General features: G+C 41.7%; 1 protein-coding gene across 2 annotated transcripts in view; it reads left to right on the top strand.

Annotated features, from left to right (window-relative positions):
• Window positions 1–22431, top strand: part of sppl3 (signal peptide peptidase like 3) — a 130723-nt gene that overhangs the window by 55011 nt on the left and 53281 nt on the right. For both annotated transcript variants that reach the window (XM_033043674.1, XM_033043675.1), the window contains one exon: window positions 5490–5567. In XM_033043674.1, coding sequence (XP_032899565.1) covers window positions 5490–5567 — 78 coding nt within the window. The remainder of the gene's footprint in view (window positions 1–5489; window positions 5568–22431) is intronic.

Below are 22431 nucleotides of genomic sequence, written 5' to 3'. Positions count from 1 at the left end.
GAGTTCAACATGATGATTTTTGAAGAGCTATTATGGTTCATTTATTTGAACAATTATTTTCAATAAAGTTGTCAGTACTAATTTAAATCTACTTGGTTCATTTGTAGCTATTTTAATAATTCCGTTTTTAGGAAGCTTAAAAGCTTGAATATTGTTCACAGCATTGTAGCGCACCAATTCCGTAGATAAAGTCCAATGTCTGCAATGAGGTAATGGTGATTTGGACAATATCCTTGTTTATGTAAGGACTGTTCAGAAGCCCGATGACAGACGAGGAGGAATCTGTTCCTGGGTCTGGTGTTGTAAGCCCTGCATTTACTACTTTTGAAGAACTGCTGTAGTATTTGGGGATAATGGTGCTCAGGATAGGGAGTTCCAGGAATTGGAACCTGGTGATAAAGAAAAAAACCTGCGAATACATCTGTAAAGCTAGGAGGATGTACAGCTTCTAGAGGTGCCTGCAAGTGGTGATGTTCTCATGAGCCTGCTGCCCTTATCCATCTTGGTAATGGACATTGTGGCTTTGTGACTGTGCTCTTAGATAAGTGTAGGAAGGAACTGCAGATGCTGGTTTACACCGAAGATAGATACAAAATGCTGGAGTAACTCAGCGGGTCAGGCAGCATCTCCGGAGAGAAGGTATGGGTGATGTTTCCCACTTCTGTGCTTACGATAGAGGATTGGTCATTGATGACACAACCAAAGATAGTTGGGTTTGGGGCATTGCCCTCAAGAATGCCAGCATTGATAGCCTGGACATGGAATTAATGACCTCCAAAAGCAACAACCATCTTCCTTTGGTAAAATCTGACTACAATGGTTAGTCTTTTTTTCCCTTAATGCCTATTGATTTCTGTACCACCAGGGCTCCTTAATGTCTTTTTTTATTTTATTTTTAATATATTTTTTTATTAAAGGTAATCAATTACAATGCTTCAAACAACTTTATATCAAATTAATTCAATTTGCATTAAGTAAAACACTAGTAATACTTATCTACTATTTTTTTTAGAAATAATGATAGAGAAAGAATAGAACAGTTATAAATCATTAAGAGAGTGATTAAATAATAATTTGATTATATATAAGAAAGAAAAGAGAAACGAAAAAAAAAAAAAAAAAAAAAAAAAAAATTGAGAAACCACAATATGTATTATTAATAACACTACTACAAGTGATAGTATCAATAAAGACATATATGTTAATTCCAATATAAAAATGAATTATTCTCACCAAATCCCGCAGGGTGCACGCCGAGCTGTGTTGCCAAGAACAGCTACTTCTCTAAATACTGTATATATGGAGACCATATCTGTTCAAAAGAATTATACTTGTCCAATAGGACAATGGGCTCCTTAATGTCTAATTTGCTCATATCCCCCCTTGACTTCAAGAATAATTGCACTCGCTGCACGTCTGGAACTTGATCCGAGGGCGGAACAAGGAACTAAGGCTGTGAAGAGGCATGTAGCTGAGCGACTCTGACAAATCCCAAACTCTGGATTCGGGACTGGATTATTAATGAATAATTTGAAAGTGTTGAGACAACTTCCATCGCTTTGATATTTGAGCATAGACTGATTGGGCAGTAATTAATTGGATTGAATTTGCCCTGCTTTATGACCAGGACATATCTGTGGTGGTTTTCCATATTGTTGGTTAGATGCTGCAGTTGTAACTGTACTGCAGCAATTCGACCTGTGATTTGGTTAATTTTGGATCATGGATTCAATTGCATTGCAGGTTTAATGTTGCCTGACCTGTCACCTTTTCAGTTTGGTTTAGTTTTGCAATACAGCGTGGAAACAGGCCCTTCGGCCAACTGAACCCGCGCCGACCAACAATCACCCGTACATTGGTTTTGTCTTACACACTAGACACAATTTTAAGTCAATAAACCTAGAAAACTGCATGTCTTTGGAGTGTGGGAGAAAACCAGAGCACCAGGAGGAAACACAGGCAGTCATAAGGAGAAAGTACAAATTCCATACAGACAACATCCGTTATTAGGCTCAAATCCGGGTCTATGGCACTGTAAGGCAGCAACCCTACCGCTGCACCACTGGGCCGCCCTAACTCATAACGGAAAATTCAGCAGGATTTATTCATCTGGTTCAGTGTTCAGTGCTCTCAATTGATTCTTGTTATCATGTGGAGTAAATGTAATCAATTAAAGACTGGCTTGTGACACAAGATTTCAAGAGGAACCATAAGAAACAAATTATATTATTTTAAATCAAAATCTTACTTCATAAGATATTAAGATTAACAGAATGATATTAGGGCAGAGTGTGAAGGTGAGTTAGTTTAGTTTAGAGATGCAGTGTGGAAACAGGCTCTTCGGCCCACCGAGTCTGCAACAACCAGTGATCCCCGCACACTAGCACTATCCCACACAAGGACAATTTACAATTTTTACCAAAGCCGATTATCCTAAAAATTAACTATAAACTATTGGGGTGGCATGGCGGGGCAGTGGTACAGTTGCTGCCTTACAGCGCCAGAGACCCAGGTTCGATGCTGACTACGGGGGCTGTCTGTACAGAGTTTGTACATTCTTTCCGTGACTGCGTGGGTTTTATCCAGGTGCTCCAGTTTCCTCCCACAGTCCAAAGACATACAGGTTTGTAGGTTAATTGCAATTTGTTAATTGCAATTTGTAAATTGTCCGTAGTGTGCATGGATCGCTGGTCCGCATGGGCTGAAGGGCCTGTTTCCGCGCTGTATCTCTGACACAAAAACAATTAAAATCTCATTACACTGAACAAGATTCATGATACTTGACTGAAAGTGGAGTGACAATATTATTATACACATGCAGTTGCCTTGATTATTGCACAATTTGTGATGTTCAATTTACTGTATTTTAAATGCAGGAGCATAGTTTCTTGAGACAAGCAAATGTGTAAAGTGTTAAGAGGCAATCGCCACGTTGTGGCTGTTCGGGTGACGGAAATTTGACCTTGTAAACTTCACAAATCGCTAACCAAAATTTGAGATATGGAATGAAATCTGCGCTCACAGAATGGGAGGTGAGGGGAGTAAATCAATAGACTAAAAATCTACTTTTTTTTACCTTTTTGTTTCTTGATGCATGCGCCCACAATGTGACTTCGCATTACACAATTGCAATGCTGCGTGTTTGCTTGGAATGCAACTCAACTTCTGCCTCCAGTATCGCTTGGTCATCTTTAGTTTCTGTGTCTCCATAAGTGTTTTATACCACAAGCTAATTACATTTAATGCACATCAATTAACCATAGTTCTTTGGGTAAACTGTGGGGCCCGGAAGGATCAAGAGAAGAAACCAAGGGGAAAACTGTTATTTGATGAATTTGATACACATTTTTAGGACTTGCATGGGAGTTACAGTATTTGCAATTGGGCTCGCCTATTCCATTTTGAACTATTTCCTGACATGCACTTTTACCATCTATTGTCAAAAATAATTGAGAGTTTGTCTTTAATTGAAAGTACACAAGTTTGGAATAAATACTGCAATGATTTATATGGAAAAGTACTTTAAACAAATTACTGTCTGCCACTAAAAACAATGAAGGATTAAAAGATTACTCTGGGCATTTTTTTAATAGCACTGTTGATCAGATTATTCAGCTTTTAAGTAAATTGACAGGAATACAGTAAAATTCTTACCTGGTCATTCTCTGATTTAAAAAAAAAAAAAATCTTCTTCGCTCCAATCAATAGTTTTGTGTGACGTGTAGAGAATATGATGAATTTTGTAATATTGGTTGGATAAGGTAAGATTAGATGCAATTAGCAATTCAGCATTGGGAACTGAGGTTTTCAAGATACCAATTTGTGCATTTTGCATGTTGCGTGAATTAATTCAGGATTTGGAGCCTATAAAGGTTTGATTTGTTCTCTGAATATTTTTTTTCTTCTCTTTAAAACATTTTTTTTTAATAATGGATTTCTCATTAACAACAGTAGTCTCTATTTAAAGTTTTCAGATCGTTTTTTTATTTTTGACGTTATGGCTAAACAACGGGAAATTTCTACACTGTTTACTATTTAAGATTTAAGCAAGACTGCCTCTTTTGGAGGGATCGACAATCACTATATTCATGCACACATGCACTTCACTGAGGATAAATTGATGGAAGATTGGCATTGATTCCCAATTTCTTGACAAGTAGAGTCTTGTATTTGGAGGACTGCTTCATAAGAATTTTTTTTTTTTTAAATTCAGGAAAATGTGGCCGTTAATTTAGGCACTGCAAAATCTTTAGAGTATCAATGAGATAAGTCACCAATTTAATCTTTTTGGGTGAGGAAATTCTGTTACCTGGAACACTGATCGGTCGCTGATTTTTAATATATTTTGCATCAACGTGAAAGAGGAAAGGTTTCTTGGTTTAAAGAGCGCCAATGTCTGAAGAAGGATCTCGACCCGAAACGTCACCTATTCCTTTTCTCCAGAGATGCTGTCTGACCTGTGGTACTCCAGCATTTTGAGTCTATCTTTGGTGTAAACCAGCATCTGCAGTACCTTCCAACACCTATGTTGAGTTGGGCCGAGCTTGAACTTGCAACCGTTTAACCTAAATATGTGTGTGCTACTACTGAATCATGACTGATCTGCATAGCCATTCTTATTCATGTCTGAGACTTCCCTGTGCAAATCAGTCTGGGTATGCCTTAACTGAACAATTTGGTGTGGCCTCGTCATTCACCAGCAACTAGGTGATCGGGATTGATGAATAGTGTGTACCTATTTGCCCAAGGATTCCAGTTACTGCTCTAGTCAGTTAACTTTGCAGAAACTTCCCCTCAGCCAACAATGATCGTTCTACATTTCCTTGATCATCGTCTGCTCTGATCTGTCATTTTCACATCTTACTCTTCCATATCACCCAGTTCCTCTCCTCCGACTCTCAGTCTTAAGAAAGGTCTCGACCCGAAACGTCACCCATTCCTTCTCTCCAGAGATGCTGAGTTACTCCAGCATTTTGTGTCTAAGGTCATAAGGAATAGGAGTAGAATTAGGCCATTAGGCCATCAAGTCGACTCCGCCATTCAATCGGCTGATCTATCTCTCCCTCCTAACCCCGTTCTCCTGCCTTCTCCCCAAAACCTCTGACACCCTAATCAACCTGCACGATTTGCAGAAACTACCTCAGCCATTGCATTTCTCTTTCAGGTATGGCTTAACTGGCCAGTAGATTCGGCACACTGGAAGCGTACATAGATTACTGAAGTAAGAATATTTGAGTACTTAATTTAAGGGACAAGGGCTTGCAGGCATGAATCGCATTAATTGTCCTCAAGTAGAAAGTGGTGAGCTTCTTGAACAGTCTTTCTGATGGAAATACTTCCCCTATGTTGTTGGCAAGGGAGTTGCGGGATTTGTTTCTAATAATGAAGAATGGACGCTGAAGTATTCCCAAGGCAGGATGATATACTAATGATAATGTGGCTTATACTTTTTCATAACATAATAATCTGAATTTTATTTTCTTCTTCAGGGCTTATTCCCTTGTGGATTCCAGTCAAGTATCTACTTTCCTCATCTCAATTCTACTCATTGTCTATGGAAGTTTCAGGTATGTGTCTTATTGACTTTGGGGGTGGGGGGGGGTGATATATTTGGGAAAATTGTGTGACGTGTGGCTCGGTGTGTGAATTCTAGTGAGAAGGGACCTGTGGGAATAACAGAGGGACCATTCACCACATGGGCTTCCCCGAATGCTCCTTTCCTTCCACATTCTTAAGATATGTTGGCATGTAAAATCACCCCCAGTGGTGGTAGGATGGGACAATAATTAGGAACACGTTGATGGTCAACTTTACTAGAGGGACACAATATCTTACAGAGAAAAATGGGGAGGGGGGACTTGTGTGAATGTTCGTATATCTAGCATAGATTTGCTGGGCTGAATGATCAATAGGATGTAGAGAAAAACTGGAAAGTATTTCAGCCTGAGCCACATTTGTCTTCTTAATGGTACACACACTCACACTCAAAACCGAAAGGGTGGTCACGGTGGCGCAGCGGTAGAGTTGCTGCCTTACAGCGAATGCAGCGCCGGAGACCCGGGCTCGATCCTGACTACGGGTGCTGTCTGTATGGAGTTTCATTGTCATGTGTCCCGGATAGGACAATAAACGATCTTGATCCCTGTGACCTGCGTGGGTTTTCTCCGAGATTTTTGGTTTCCTCCCACACTCCAAAGACGTACAGGTTTGTAGGTTAATTGGCTTGGCAAATGTAAAAATTGGTCCTAGTGGGTGGAGGATAGTGTTAATGTGCAGGGATGGCTGATTGACGTGGACCCGGTGGGCCAAAGGGCCTGTTTTCGTGCTGTATCTCTAAACTAAACTAAATTCATTGAAGGGTTTCTAAAAGAATGAAGCGGGTTGTGCATTAAAAAAAATATTGTGCAAGTGGGCAATAGAATATTTATTGTGAATTGATGTTTTAAGAATGGAACTTGTTATGCTTTGCTTTACTGTTTACATTTTCTTGTTTATTGTCTTCCCTGGCCCCTCATGTTTCCATTTTTTTTGTAATTTATGTCGCAAAACTAATATAGAAAGATATTTTTTTAAAAGGCTGTTCTTTTTTCCCCCTCTGACTTGTGTCCTTCAACTTCCAGCAGTTTTACTCTAGACCTCGTCCTCATAATCAGAAAATTGTGCGCATTCATATCCTGTTCCTCTATTGACTTTTCCAGTCTGTGTGCGTTCCATTTCTAATCTTGCCGCCTGGTAAATGGACAGTGGGTGGATTGGATATGTGGCCTGGGCTGTTGAATATTTCCAGTGTTTTTCAGGTTTTCTGTTCACTTTCCAGCGTCTGTAGATGTCTTTGCTTTTCATTTTACATACAGCCTGCCAGCAAGCTGGGAATGGGTGCCATTTTAACAGACATCCATCAGTCTGTTTTATGCATGAGTTGGAATGGACGCAAAATCACGCGCTACAATAACCATGCACCACCGTACTGTGATGGATGGTGATGATTAAAGACAATTAGCATGACCGTGTATTTATTGTCTTCCCTGGTGTAGTTTCAATGATACAGAAGCAGGAAGTACCACGCACAGTGGCTAGTTTTGATGGGCCTTGGAGTATCACTGGATGATGCAATGTTTAATAGCGTATCATTGCACAAACAAGAATAGATGCAAATGCTTGTCAATTTACAAAACAACTCTCTTAAGTGGCCTCCCACAGTGAAACTGTAAGGATATGTGCTTAACAATAATAGTGTCTGATTACTGCAGGAAGGTTATCTGTAAACATTTCCTTTCCATTAGACTACTTCTCCTTTGAATTTAGTCGTACTTATGAGAGATTTATACGGGTGTCCTTAAATTGGATATTTGTAAACCCGGGGGGGAGGGGGGGTTATATTGCCAAATATCTCAAGAAGCTTTATCGAGCAAAAATTACAGCCAAATACCAAAAGCCTGGTTGATGAGAGTTTCAAGGATGATCTGAAAGGCTTGGAGTGGGACCAGGCGGAAAGAATAGTGGAGAAGTAGAGAGGTTGAGAGAGGAAAAAAATCCATAATCTGACCCGAAACGTCACCCACTCCAGAGATGCTGCCTGTCCCGCTGAGTTACTCCAGCATTTTGTGTCTATCTTTGGTTTAAACCAGCATCTGCAGTTCCTTCCTACACATTTTTTCACTTGGTTAGTCCGCATCTGGAAAAAGCTGCCGGAGGAATCTACAGAAACAGACGCAATTATGACTTTTGAAAGACATTTGGATAGATGTATGGATAGGAACGGTTTAGAGGGTTATTGGCCAAATGCAGGCCGGTGGGATTAACCCAGTTTGCCAATTTGGTCGGCATGAACAAGGTGGGCTGAAGGGCCTGTTGCTGAGCCGTACGGCTTGGTGACACCATAAACAGAAAGCAGAATATACGGACTCTTAATTTTAAACCTACCATTTTCAGTGATCTTGGCACTGCAATCAATCAAATGTCAAACATTTCCAAGTTTTCTTTATTAAATCATTCAATATTACTGCAGACCGGGTGACAAATATTTATTTTAGAACTGATCTGTTCCATTTCCACTTCCTTTATTTATGAATGGCCCTTTCCAGCACTGTTAAGTCATGTATTTTACTTTCATGTAATACAAATTATTTGAACTTTTTTTTTTGGACTGGGAAAAGTGTAGTGGACGTTTTTATAGAAATGCCCTTTCATCTTTCAGATTTGGGCATTGGTAATTTCTCCGCATGATCGGTTTCTCCAGTAGTTGGTCGTTGCAAAGTATATAATTGGAAAAATATATTTCCTGCCCAATGTCAAAAAGCAGTAGTGAAAGACAAGGATCCTTTACACTACATGTAGATTGTACTATGTGCTGCTGGATGATTTGTATATCTCCCTCCAGCTTTACAGTTTTTTAAGTTTTGTAGTTTAAAGCAGAAATGATAATAAATGAACGACTTCAAGGCTTAATTTACATAAGTCTTTAGCGATATATCATGTAAACAGGCCCTTCGGCCCATCGAGTCCATGTTATCCAGTGATTACCCCGTACACTAGCACTTTCCTACACATTAGGGACAGTTTACAATTTAAGTAAGCCAATTGACCTACAAACCTGCACGTCTTTGGAGTGTGAGAGGAAACCAGAGCATCCAGAGAAAACCCATGTGGTCCCAGGGAGAATGTACACATTCCGTACAGACAAGCATCCATTGTCAGGATCTCCGGCACTAAGGCAGCAACTCTCTCACTGTGCTGCCCTGTGCCGATATGTGTTCATTCAATTGCTCCTATTCTGTCTCCTCCTAATTCTCCCAGCACTCTCAATCTCAGAATAATCTCGTGTCAGTCTGAAGAAGGGTCTCGAACAGAAATGTCATCTATTCCTTTTCTCCAGAGATGCTGTCTGACCCACTGAGTTACTCCAACCTTTTGAGTCTATCTTCGGTTTAAACCAGCATCTACAGTTCCTTTTTGCACAATCTACCAAACTAATTGGCATGCATTGCCTAAAAACTCTCACTTTGTTTTACTTTTTGAAAAAATGTGGCTTGTCACTTTGCCACATTATGGTGTTTTCAATCTCTCTGGTAGCTGTAGAAACAACGCCGATATCCAGTGCATTCAAATATGGCACTATAAATATGTAGCACCTTGCAGGCTTTCTTCATTCTTATAAAATCTCAGCACTAGGGCCATCCCCAAGATATTAGCAACAAGCAACAGATTAGTAGCAAAATATTTACAGTGAGAAACGCACATTGGCACAGTGGCGCAACGATAGAGTGGCTGCCGTACAGTGCCAGGGACCCCGATTCGATCCTGACTACGGTCAAATCTTGTTTCACTTTGTCATAAAATCTACCTTTGCTCGGTGACTGCTCGCAAAACTTGAAAGTTTATCTGGCCAGCTATGTTTCTGGTGTTGCAAGTAGCTGTGTCAGCCGGTAACTACAAACTGGATATTTGTACTTTGAACAGCTTTTGACTTGTATGTACATATCTAGAAAACATATTAAGGATCTTTCTATCTTTTTTTCGGCTCATTCCCAGGGGTATCTTGTGAGCCGTATAAAATATATTGCTTTTGAGCATTCTTCATTCTTTCACTGAATGTTATTATCCAGATTTAACTGAAATGTGTCCTGATCCTGTTAAGCTGGCAGTGTTTGTATTCTGTATTAACTTGTGGCTGGAGGATTGGATCTAAAGATCAATTATCCATCATCATTCCCTGAGTGGCTCTTCATTTTTTGAGCAAAGAGTGGTCTCCACACAACACATTTACGCTTGTAAACGTATTTCAGGAATTGGTACCCATTCGCTTTTATATGATCAGTCTGAAGAAGGGTCTCGCCCCAAAACGTCACCCATTCCTTCTCTCCAGAGATAATGCCTGTCCCGCTCAGTTACACCAGCATTTTGTGTCTACCTCCGTTTGTATATGATGCCTGTAATGTACAAGAAAATTAAACTTCCACTAAGTTTGTTGACAATGAACACAAATTTAATGCTCAGCCATTGAATATGCTTTTAGTTTATTTTTAGTTTAGAGATACAGCGCGGAAACAGGCCCTTCAGCCCGAGTACGCACTGACCAGCGATCCCCGCACATTAACACTATCCTACAGACACTGGGGACAATGAACTTTTATACAAACCTGTACGTCTTTGGAGTGTGGGAGGAAACTGAAGATCTCGAAGAAACCCCACGCAGGTCACAGGGAGAAAGTACAAACTCCGTACAGACAAGCACCTGTAATCAGGGTCAAACCCAGGTCTCTGGCGCTGTAAGGTAGCAACTCTACCACTGCGCCACCGTGCTGCCCTTAATGCTGTTAAGAAATATGATAAAAAGCCATTGTCCGAGTGATAGGATGATGTGCAAAAATGATTGAGGATGACTTGCATCCACTCCAGTTTTGTGCATTGAAAGTTGAGTGTGTGTGTGTGTGTGTGTGTTTTAACATGGGGCAGCCGTTAACTAGGTGCTGCATGGATTGTACAGATAAAGGCCTTGGGTTAATGGTACATAGTGCGCGCGCACACACACACACACACACACACACACACTGCACACTGACTTGGACGGCACGCCCACCGGCCATGTGCACTTGGCGCAGAGGGGTATTTTATCCCTGTGCTTTCCATCACTCTCCATCCTCTTTCATGCATCCTTTCAGTTCCCTCACTCTTCCCACCAAACCCTCTGCCCACCCGTCCACACCTCAGCTGCCCCTCTCTGTGTTGTCTTTTTCCAACATATTAGGGTCTGCCGGTGGATTTGTGGCTCCAGCACGTCAACCAGGCAATGAAGGCAGATTGATTTTGCTGAAGCAGGAGTATCTCTCTTGTCTGCCATCCCCCCTCCCCCCATTCAGAATATAAAAAGATCCTAAAACTCACCTTGTTTCTATTTCCTGTGTCATAAATAATAAAAGAACTGGAACTTACCATGGTAACCAAAGGACCTGGTGAGGCTTTAGACACCATGTTCATAAGTTCTAGGAGCAGAATTAGGCTATTCAACCCATCAAGTCTACTCCGCCATTCAATCAGGGCTGATCTATCTCTCCATCTCGACCCCATTCACCTGCTTTCTGCCTTCTGCCTTCTCCACATAACCTGGCCTCCACAGCCATCTGTGGCAATGAATTCCACAGACCCACCACCCTCTGACTTTCCTCCTTATCTCCTTTATGAAGGTATGTCCTGTTATTCTGAGGCTATGGCCTCTGGTCCTAGAATCTCCGACTTGTGGAAACATCCTCTCCACATTCACTCTATCCAGGCCTTTCACTATTCGGTAAGTTTCAATGAGGTCCCCCTCTCATACCAACAGGATTTTGGATTCCTTAAAGGAAAATAAAATAAGGAAGGCCAACCAGATGTGTGTTGAAATAGGCAGGTCTGGCCATTAGTGGACATGAATGAGGGCTTTGGCAGTAGACAAGGTGAAGCAAAGTTGGAGTTGGTGAATGTTAAGGAGTTTCCTTTATAAGCTTCTTTTAGAGTTGGCACAGATACAAAATCCAAATTTAACTTGGGATTCTGATGTAATGCTAAAACTGTGAATAGTCCACTTCAGCTTTAGTAAAAAAATCACAAACTATATGGCAAAGATCAGCATATCTTCATTAATTTGGCTCTGTACACCCAGTTACAACAGCAATAGCTCACATATATAGCCACAAGTTGAAATTGCAACACAAAACAAAATGGGTCCAAACCAATGATAATTCCAAATTTATTTCACCCGTAAACCTAGAATTAAAGGGGTTTGATAAGAAGTACTGGGTAAATGGTTACCAAAGAAAATAGAGCCAGTGCTAGTGAACAGTATTTGTGACTGGTCTGAGGATATTGGCATTGATCTTCCTTACCGTGAATTGAAAGGTATTTCTGTTCACCTGAATGGCCGACTGGGCTACTCGAAGGGCCAAATGGCCTACTCCTGCACCTATTGTCCATTGGTTATGGGGCATGGTGGCGCAGCGGTAGAGTTGCTGCCTTACAGCGCCAGAGTCCTGGGTTCGATCCTTACTACGGGTGCTTGTCTGTACGGAGTTGGTATGTTCTCCCATGACCTGTGCGGGTTTTCTCCAGGAGCTCCGGTTTCCTCCCACACTCCAAAAGACATACATGTTTGTAGGCTAATTGGCTTCGGTATAATTGTAAGTTGTCATTAGCGTGTAGGATAGTGTTAATGCGTGGGGATTGTTGGGTGGCGCAGACTCGGTGGGCCAAAGAGCTTGTTTCCGCACTGTATCTCTAAACTAAACAAAAAAACTAAACATTGCGGTTATTTAAAGGCTGAGATGTTTGCTTGGTTAAGGGGTAGTGTGGCTGAGATACTGAGAATCATGTAATGAACTAAAGCCTATTGCCAAACATGTGGAAGCCGATGCTATGTTTCTGAGTGTTACTAAGGAGCCTTGTCAAAGGCAGCAGACTACTACACAGGAGTGTCAAGAACGTTTTGTTTACATTTGACACAATCACATTAGATATCATTAACAACTTTGATCAGAGCTATTTTGGAACGGTGGGAGGGGGAAAATGTAATTCAAAGGGTTTCAAGGGGGTAAATTGAAAATTAACACTGGTTTCGACTCCTTGAGATGTTTTGTGTTGCAATTTCAATGTGTGGCAAAATGTGAGGCATTGCTGTTGTAACGGGGTGCCCAGAGCCAAAGTCACGAATTCTCATCAATCCTGGTCTTTTCTCTCCTCCATTTCTTCCCGCCCACCCCCACCCCCACTCGCCCTCATCCTCTGCTCACCCCTACTTTTAGTCTGAAGCAGAGCCCCAACCCAAAACATCACTTTTTCTCCAGAAATGCTGCCTGGCCTGCTGAGTTAACACCAGCACTTTGTGTCTGTCTTTTATGAATTCAGAAATAATGATACTTGCCATAACAGTTATGGATTTAAAAAAAAAACCTGAACTGGCTCCCTCTATTGAAAATGGCGTCAACAAATGATAAACTCTTAAGCTAAAAGTACCTAAGGAGAAAATCTTGTAAGGTGATGGATTATTTATGACGAAAGCCTGTGCTCTTTTGAAAACGGGAAATTGTTTCATTACTGTAGAATATTCTTCTTGCAAAATCTAATTGGTTCAAGATGATAGTCAAACAGCACAGAAACAGAACCCTTCAGTCCACTTAGTGCATCCCGCCCAGGTGTTCTAACCGACCTAGTACCACTTGCTGCATTTGATACATATCCCTCACGTTTTCCTCACCATCTCTCTGTCTAACATGCACACAACATGAAGAAATTGCTCCCCTGTTCTCTCCCAAATCGTTCCCCTCTCATTTTAAACCTCTGGCTCTAGTTCTACCTGGGAAAGAGATGGTGTCCATTTCTTTTCTTTCTTTGCCTTTCATTACTTGGTAAACCTCTATAAAGTTACTCTTCAACCTCCTATACCCTCAAAAAGAGAAAATCCAAACCTAACCAGCCTTTACTTATAGCTGAAGCTCTTGAGTTCTGGTAACATCCTGGCGAATCTTTTCTGCACTCTTTCCAGTGTAATGACATTCTTGCTACAGTCCAATGACCAGAACTGCACACAATACTCCAAAGATAATCGTACCAACATCTTGTACAGCTGTAGCATGACAACCCAACTCGTACTCAATACCCTGATCAATGAAGGCAAGCAAGCAAAATACCACCTTTACCACAATTTAAATAGTTTTAATATGATCACAGTTGTATGGCTCAAATAAGGTACAACTAAAACAACTGCTTTATTCTCTCCACATTCCAATCAATGCCCCCCCCCCCCCCCCCCCCCCCACATCCAGAATTGACCACTCACCTACACACTCGGGACACTTTACTGTGGACAATTAACCTATCGACTTGTACATCAGTGGAACATTTTACTTACAACTTAGTGTATGCATAGTGAAAACGGGTAAAACTTCACATTGATAGAAACTGAGGGCAGGATTGGTCCTGGGTTGCTGGGGCTGTGAGACATCTCTATCAGTCGTCCCACCGGCTGTCAGTTTGAGTGTGTCTTTATGGTATAGAGTCTTGTGGCCACATCCTGTTAGAAAACAATCTTACGATCAGATTGCATCTTCCATTTCCTCAATATTTCAAAGTATTTTGACTCCAGATGAGTGGATAACCGTCAATTTGAAAACAATGTTTTCTGTGGTTCTCTTTTGATGAGATTGGCTGAATGATAGTGGGAATGCAGGGAGAATATAGGGAGATAATGGGAATGTAGGCGGGCACGGTGGAGCAGCAGTAGAGTTGCTGCCTTACAGCGCTTGCAGTGCCGGAGACCTGGGTTCGATCCCGCCCGACTACAGGTGCTGTTTGTACGGAGTTTTACGTTCTCCCTGTGACTGCGTGGGTTTTCTCCGAGATCTTTGGTTTCCTCCCACACTCCAAAGACGCACACGCATGTAGGTTAATTGGCTTGGTGTTTGTGTAAATTGGCCCTAGTTTGTGTAGAATAGTGTTAATGTGCAGGGAGGGCTGGTCGGCGCGGACTCGGTGGGCCGAAAGGCCTGTTTTAGCGCTGTGCCTCTAAACTACACGAAACTAACACGTTATAGGGAAAATTAGTGGTCAAATGGCATTGTTCTGTGAGCAGGCAATTACTGATAAGACGTCTGGTTTCAACCCGAAGCGTCACCTGTTCCTTTTCTCCAGAGATGCTGACTGACCCGCTGAGTTACTCCAGCTTTTTGTGTCTATCTTCAGGCATAGCCTTGGTGGGCCAAAATGACTGCTTTGTGTTTTGTGATGAAATAAGGAAAATATATGGGATAAATAGCTGCTAGGCCAAAGATACAGCTCCCTTGCTTTTGAAGCGGTCACAAAGTATTTTATTGTATTAAAGTCATGTGACCCCATCTTGTCAGAAAACAATCTTGCGACCGTATTGCATCTTCCGCAACCGCAATATTTCTAAGTATATTGCATCAAGATAAATATGATTAATAACAGTCAATTTGAAAATGGTATTTCCTGTGGTCTCTTTTGATGAGATTGGTTGAATGATAATGGGAATACAGGGAGAATAGTTTCTCTATCGCCTTAAGGGTGTTGTGGTTTATGGGGAGAAGGCAGGAGAATGGGGTTGAGAGGGAAACATAGATCAGCCATGATTGAATAGCAGGGTAGACTTGATTGCCAAAAAGCCTAATTCTGCTCCAATAAACATAAACTTAAACTTTTGAACTAAATATTAAAATTTCCCATTTTCGGAAGAGTATAGGCATTTGTCATAAATAATCCATCACTGTACAAGATTATCTCCTTAGGTACTTTTTGCTCATGTGTTTATCATTTGCTGAAGACATTTTCAATCGAGGGAGTCTGTCCAGCTATTAACATAGCTGAAGGACTTTTATGTGTCCTTATGAGGCCTTGTGTCTACTTGAGGTCTGAAGAAGGGTCTCGATCCAAAACGTTACCCATTCTTTCTCTCCAGAGATGCTGCCTGTCCCACTGAGTTACTCCAGCATTTAGTGTCTATCTGTGGTCTTTTATGTTCGTTTAGGAGGTTACTTTGACTTTTCTTTAACATCTTTGGGCAGCACGCTGGGGCAGCGGTAGAGTTGCTGCCTTACAGCGCCAGAGACCGGGATTCCTCTCCTGACAACGGGTGCTTGTCTGTATGGAGTTTGTATGTTCTCGAGACCTACGTGGGTTTTCTCTGGGATCTTCGGTCTCCTCCTACACTCCAAAGACGTCCAGGTTTGTAGATTAATTGGCTTGGTATAATTAAAAATTGTCCCTAGTGTGTATGTAGGACAACGTCAGTGTTCGGGGATGGCTGGTCAGCACAGACTCGGTGGGCCGAAGGGCCTGATTCTGCTCTATCTCTAAATTAAACAAAAAACTAAACTCATCTTATTCAAAATCAGTGCTGCTTGAGATTTCTTGGTGATGAGATTTCAGCAAGGAGTCTGTTTTGGATCTGCAGTTAGCTCACAAATTCAAGCATTGCCATCGAGCAACAGCAAAAGCCATACTTTAGATCTTTATGCTTTTATAATTTCAGAGAAACCCATATACCTTTCATCTTGCATTCACTTTCTCTGCCTGTTTCTATTCAATTCATTTGACAACTGGTGATTTATTGTGTAACCGTTGGCACAGCTTTTCTTTATCTCAGCCATGTACTCCACTTTTTTTTTTGGTTAACTCAGTTAGAATAATCGTAATAAATTAAATTCTTTGATCCCTTTGTTCATTCTGTTTTTTGTTTCCCATGGTCATGATTTCATTCCATTACTTTTTTAAAAAACAATTACTTGTACATAAGCTGTATTTTTAAATCATCTTTGGATGGATCATGTGTACAATCTTTTTTTTTTTAAACCTGGTTGACCTGCTGTTAATGAGCCCACTTAAATCTTTAAGTTCCAGAGATGTTATCTCCTATTTCAATCAACAAGAACTGTATTTTTCTGGTGCATTATATTAAAAGAACGTCGTCATCGCAAAATTTGACACGCCTTTAATATAGCACAACTTCCCGCAGCCTTTTACACACGCGATAATGAAGGGAATCTGACACTGAACTGAATATGGAACCATTAGAATAAATAGACACAAAATGCTGGAGTAACTCGGTGGGACAGGCAGAATCTCTGGAGTAATGGAATAGGTGATGTTTCAGGTTGAGAGCCTGAAGAAGGGTCCCGTCCCGAAAACATCACCCATTTCTTCTCTCCAGAGATGCTGCCTGTCCCGCTGAGTTACACCAGCATTTTGTGTCTACTATCTTCGGTTTAAAGCAGCATCTGCAGTTGCTTCCTATATATTAGGGTAAATAATCATGTTGGAGGCAAATTCTAAAGAGCATCTTTAAGGATATGAATGAAGTAAAATGGTTTAGAGGGAGGTACATAAAAAAGCTGGAGAAACTCAGCGGGTGCAGCAGCATCTATGGAGCGAAGGTAGGCAACGTTTCGGGCCGAAACCCTTCTTTAGACTACAGGTTTAGAGGGAGAATATTTTTAGAGTTTATGGGAATAATCTGTATTCAATAATTTCTGAAAATGATTAAAAGGCTTCCGTCGGACGGATGCAGAGGATAGAAGAGGCTTTAGAATGATTTAACAAGAAGAAAGAATGTGAATTTTAATCATCGTGTTGCTTGACCAAAGTTCATCAATGAGCACATGACTGATGGGTGACGTTGTGAATTTGGATGTGGCAGCAGAGTTTTGGATGAGCTCAAGTCTTACATGGTAAAATGACAGACCAGCCTATCGTATGTTGGAAGAGTTAAATCTAGAACTAACAAAGTTAGGGGTAAGGAGGGGGGAGGGGGGAGGGAAGATGGTAATCGGTGCTCTTGGTACTCGGCACTACTTGGTCTGAAGAAGGGTCCTGACCTGAAACGTCACCTATCCATTTCCTGTCTGACCCGCTGAGTTACTCCAGCACTCTGTGTCTATCTTTGTTATAAACCAGCATCTGCAATTCTTTGTTTCTACATTTTGACTTGCTCCACGGTGAAATCTCCTCAAGGTATGCTTTGAAGAAGTTCTCTTCCTCTCCGGAAACAGAAGTTCTGCAGGACCCTCTCTCACTGCTCCCTTTCTGCGATTCCTACTGCTCTCCAGCCCTACGACTGTCTGATAAATGCTTCCGATCCGAAACGTCACCTATCTATTACCTCCAGAGATGCTGCCTGACTCGCTGAGTTACTCCAGCATTTTGTGTCCCTTCTCTCCAGAGATGCTGCCTGACCCGCTGAGTTACCTCAACATTTTGTGTCTACCTTTGGTTTAAACCAGCATCTGGAGTTCTTTCCTACACTATCAGGATGCATCACAGCTTGGCTTGGCGACAGTGCTGCCAAAGACTATTAGAAATTGCAGAGAGTGGTGGATGTAACCCAGACCAGCTACCCCACCATCATCTATATGTCTAGCTGCCTTGAGAAAGCAGCCAATATAACCTGGGTCCTTTTTCACCATAGTTATCCCCTCTGCTCCCCTCCCCCTTCAGGTAGAAGAAAAGAAATCTTGAAACCACCTACCACCAGATTCAAGAGCAGCTTCCTCCCCTGATGTTATTAATCCCTCCATAGGAGAAGGTGTGGTCCCAATCTTTCAACCCACCACATCGTGAACTCTGGACTTTTTTTTCCTATAACTTTAATGCTATATATTAAACACTGTAACACTACATTCTACACTCTGGGCATTTTCTCTTGTCACTACCTATTATACTTGTGAGTGGCGTAGAGTGATACAGTGTGGAACCAGGCCCTTCAGCCCAACTTGCCCACACTGGCCAACATGTCCCACCTACACTAGTCCCACCTGCCTGTGCCTGGTCCATATCCCTCCAAACCTGTCCTATCCACGTACCTATCTAACTGTTTCTTAAACATTGGGATAGTCCCAGCCTCAACTACCTCCTCTGGCAGCTTGTTCCATACACTCACCATCCTTTGTGTGAAAAAGTTACTCCTCCGATTCCTATTAAATCTTTTCCCCTTCACCTTGAACCTATGTCCTCTGGTCCTCGATTCCCCTTCCCTGGGCAATATATTCTGTGCATCTACCCGATCTATTCCTCTCATTATTTTATACACCTCTATAACATCACCCCTCCTCCTCCTGCACTCCAAGGAATAGAGACGCAGTCTACTCAACCTCACCCTATAGCTCAGACCCTCTAGTCCTGGCAACATCCTCGTAAATCTTCTCTGTAACCTTTCAAGCTTGACAATATCTTTCCTATAACATGGTGCCCAGAACTGAACACAATACTCTAAATGCAGTCTCACCAATGTCTTGTACAACTGCAACATGACCTCCCTTGAATGTACATGTGTATTGTGTGAATTGATGTGATGGATAGCACACAAGCTTTTCATTATATCTGCATTCATGTGACAATAATAAATCAATACCAATGTGTGGATGACAATTAAACACCAGCGATAGATGCTTGGGTGGAGCCAAAGTAACAGCGTGAAATGGAAATGTTGCAGGTGATTCACTGCTTACCATTTGATAGATAAAAATTAAACCAGATAAATCTACTCCTATCCAGCACCCAGCATAATGACAGTGGAGAAATGATAAAAGAGGATGGTGTAAACTACCTCCAAAACTCCAGACAGATGGAGTATAAATGTAGATGGATTACCTCTGTCATAATCCCATAGGTCAAAGCCTGTACCTAAAAGTGATGGGACAGAGGGTTAGGCTTTAAGTAAGAGAATGCAAAGATTTAGGAACTTCTTTGCAGTTTACCTTAGTTTGTGTTTATTTTGTTTAATTTAGTTCAGAGATACAGCGTGGAAACGGGCTCTTCGGATCACCGAGTCCACACACACCAGCAATCCGCGCACTACACACTACCGCCCACACACTAGGGACAATTTACACCAAGCCAGTTTAACCTGCAAACTTGTACGTCTTTGGAGTGTGGGAGGAAACCGAAGATCTCGGAGAAAACACACGTCAAACGGGGAGAATATACAAACTCCGTTCAGACAAGCACCCGTGGCCAGGATCGAAGCCGGGTCTCTGGTGCCGTGAGGCAGTCGCTCTACCGCTGCGCCTCCGTGTCGTCCGGATGATTGCTTTTCGGTCGCTGTTGAGCATGATTTATGCCGAGTTATATTTAATTACGATACTTGGTTGCAGAAACCCTCCTGGACATGGCCTGTTGTTAACTGGGCTGGAATTCATTAATGCTCATGGAGCAAGTGAAAGATTAGTGTGATACCAAGTGATTGACATTGTAATGGATTGAGGGAAATTAATTAACTGTGAATGAAAGACATTTGTACTGACAAAGACGATCCTATTTTTAAATCCATGCCGTCGAGATGCAAAACTGACATTAAAATTTAAGACTGTTTCTACGGAAATTTTGATAGCAAGACTTTCCAGAAAACTTCAGACTTTGTGTATTTCTGTTTTAGTGAACGATCGCAGTTTGCCCCGTAGAAGGTACTGCAATTTGGAGCACTCTATCATGTAATGGGGTGACATATCAACTTGCAAAGATATAGCTGCACTTTCTTTAATAGAAAGTTGTTAAAGTTGTCAGCTGTTAAAGCTTGGTTAGAACCATATCTCTTATCATATTCATATTTTTACTTTGGTACGGAATCAGTCAAGTTATTAAGTTACAATTAAAACACAAAGTGCCCGTGCTATAACACCAGGGTAAGCGCTCAGCCAAGAAAACCAAGCCCAATGCCAAAGTACTATCTAAACTGATTATACAAACCTATGCTGAGGCATAAAATTAAACATGCCATTCCTTTCACATCTACAGGTGAGGTGATAAGGACAGTAAAACTGTTAATCCGCATGATCTGAAGATATGTACTGATTGACAGATTATCTGGACTGTTGGATGATATTCCATTTAATACTCCAATGCTCTTTTAATTCATCGAGACAAAATGCTGGAGTAGCTCAGGCGTTTTCTCACCTCCACCTCTGGTGGCATTACCCTCGCCTTGGATATTTTTGATCTTTTATTCCTTTACGGATTTAGACTATTAGACTTCAGATTTTGGAGACACAGCGCGGAAACAGGCTCTTCGGCCCACCGAGTCCGCGCAGAGCAGCAATCTCCCCGTACACTAGCACTATCCAACACACTGGGGACAATTTACAATTTTACCGAAGCCAATTAGCCAACAAACCTGTATGTCTTTGGAGTGTGGGAGGAAACCGGAGCAACCGGTGAAAACCCACGCGGTCACAGGGAGAACGTACAGACAGCACCCATAGTCCGGATCAAACCCGGGTCTCTGGCGCTGTACAGCAGCTACTCTACCACTGCGCCACCGCCCTTTGGGACTCGGTTCGTTTTAGAACTGTGCTCACATCTTTGATTTACTCTGGGTGAACTTGATAGTGTGACATTCGAGAGGGTAAGGATTATTTTGGTAGCATTTTGTTATTTAAATATGGAAAGCATTTTTCACAGTAACATATGATACTGAATGGGAAAGGTACTGCAAAGTTAATCCATCAAAATACCTACTCAATGAATCTTCGTTCAGAGCAATTCTGGAGCGTGTATTATTATGTCTAAAAGTGATATGTTTGGATTTCATTTTGAGAGAGTGAAATATTTCAGTTTGAAAGTTTACTCCTTGGCTGAAATTATGCAAAAATTAAAATCGTTGTATTTGTGAGTTCTGATTTTGAGAGTACAATACTATTTTGTAACAAGATATTTGTTTCCAACTGTGTAGGAAGGAACTGTAAATACTAGTTTAAACCGAAAAGCTGGATTAATTCAGTGGGACAGGCAGCATCTCTGGAGGGAAGGAATGGGTGATGTTTCGGGTCCAGACCCTACTTCAGATTGAAGAAGGGACTGAAGAAGAACCCGCTGAGTTACTCCAGCTTTTTGTGTCTATCTTTTGTTTCCATCTTGCAGGTCATTGGGCTTTAGAAAGGGGTTGGCGAGCAACTTTTAAAATTTGATTTTAGTAGTTGGTATCATCCAATGTGTATTAAAGATGGCAGTGCACAGTGAAGCTTGACAAAGACAATTACATAAAGGCTTACTGTAGTCTCACAGGAATTACACCCAATTTTAACAATCTTTTGCCTCGTGTTTTAAGTGAAGCCTCAGAATCTACATTGCCTTGGCTTAAAGCAGGTTTTGATTGAGAATGCCAACTCTGGCAGTTGCAATCCCCCCCCCCCCCCCCCCCCCCCCCCGGGAATTCCTCAGAAAATGTCTAGGCTGGGTGAGGCGGCCAATCTCTATCTCATTGTGACTTCCGCGGCCGATCTGTGGGTCGAATTTGCCCCCTGCTGCTGGGGCTCTGGAACTCCGGCCTGGCCAAAGCCGGCAGACCCGTTCCCATAGCCGACTTCCACGCCCGACTTTTCAGGCCGGTATCTCGGCCCCTCGATGGCCTAGGCGGACCATTCCGGTACCGTTCGACTCCTCTCGCAGGCCGTGACCTCTGTTGGTCTGACAAGAATGTCGGAAAATTAGTGGTGGACGTGTATCTGTTTTCATCACTGAAACAGAAGGTGGTGAGTTCAAACTGCAAGCTATGATGTGAGGAATTAGCCTAGGCCTGTATTTTAGTTCGGCAACAGAGGATTACTGCATTATTCATGACGCTGTCATTAAGATAACAAGAGTCCAATGTAACTATCGAGTCAGCATTCCTCCTTCAACCATCATTAGTAAAATCTAGGCTCTCCAATGAAATAGCATTTATGCAATCAGAAATTTAATTCATTTTTTAACACGTTAATCACGTATATTAATGGGGAAAAGTCTCACTGAAGCTGTCAAAGAAATGATATCTGTCAAAGCCTTGTGCAAGTCTTGTATGGATCTGCCTGTTGCCCGCCCAATTCCATTGATCACATTGATTTCACTGCAGGAATAAAAGTAAACTGTAGACCTCTCGTATACAGATACCAGGAAAGGGTCTAACTTCAGTCTTATGAA

This window comes from Amblyraja radiata, chromosome 25, assembly GCF_010909765.2.
Source record: "Amblyraja radiata isolate CabotCenter1 chromosome 25, sAmbRad1.1.pri, whole genome shotgun sequence".
In the NCBI taxonomy this organism is placed as follows: domain Eukaryota; kingdom Metazoa; phylum Chordata; class Chondrichthyes; order Rajiformes; family Rajidae; genus Amblyraja; species Amblyraja radiata.
This window is presented reverse-complemented; position numbering and strand designations above follow the sequence as displayed.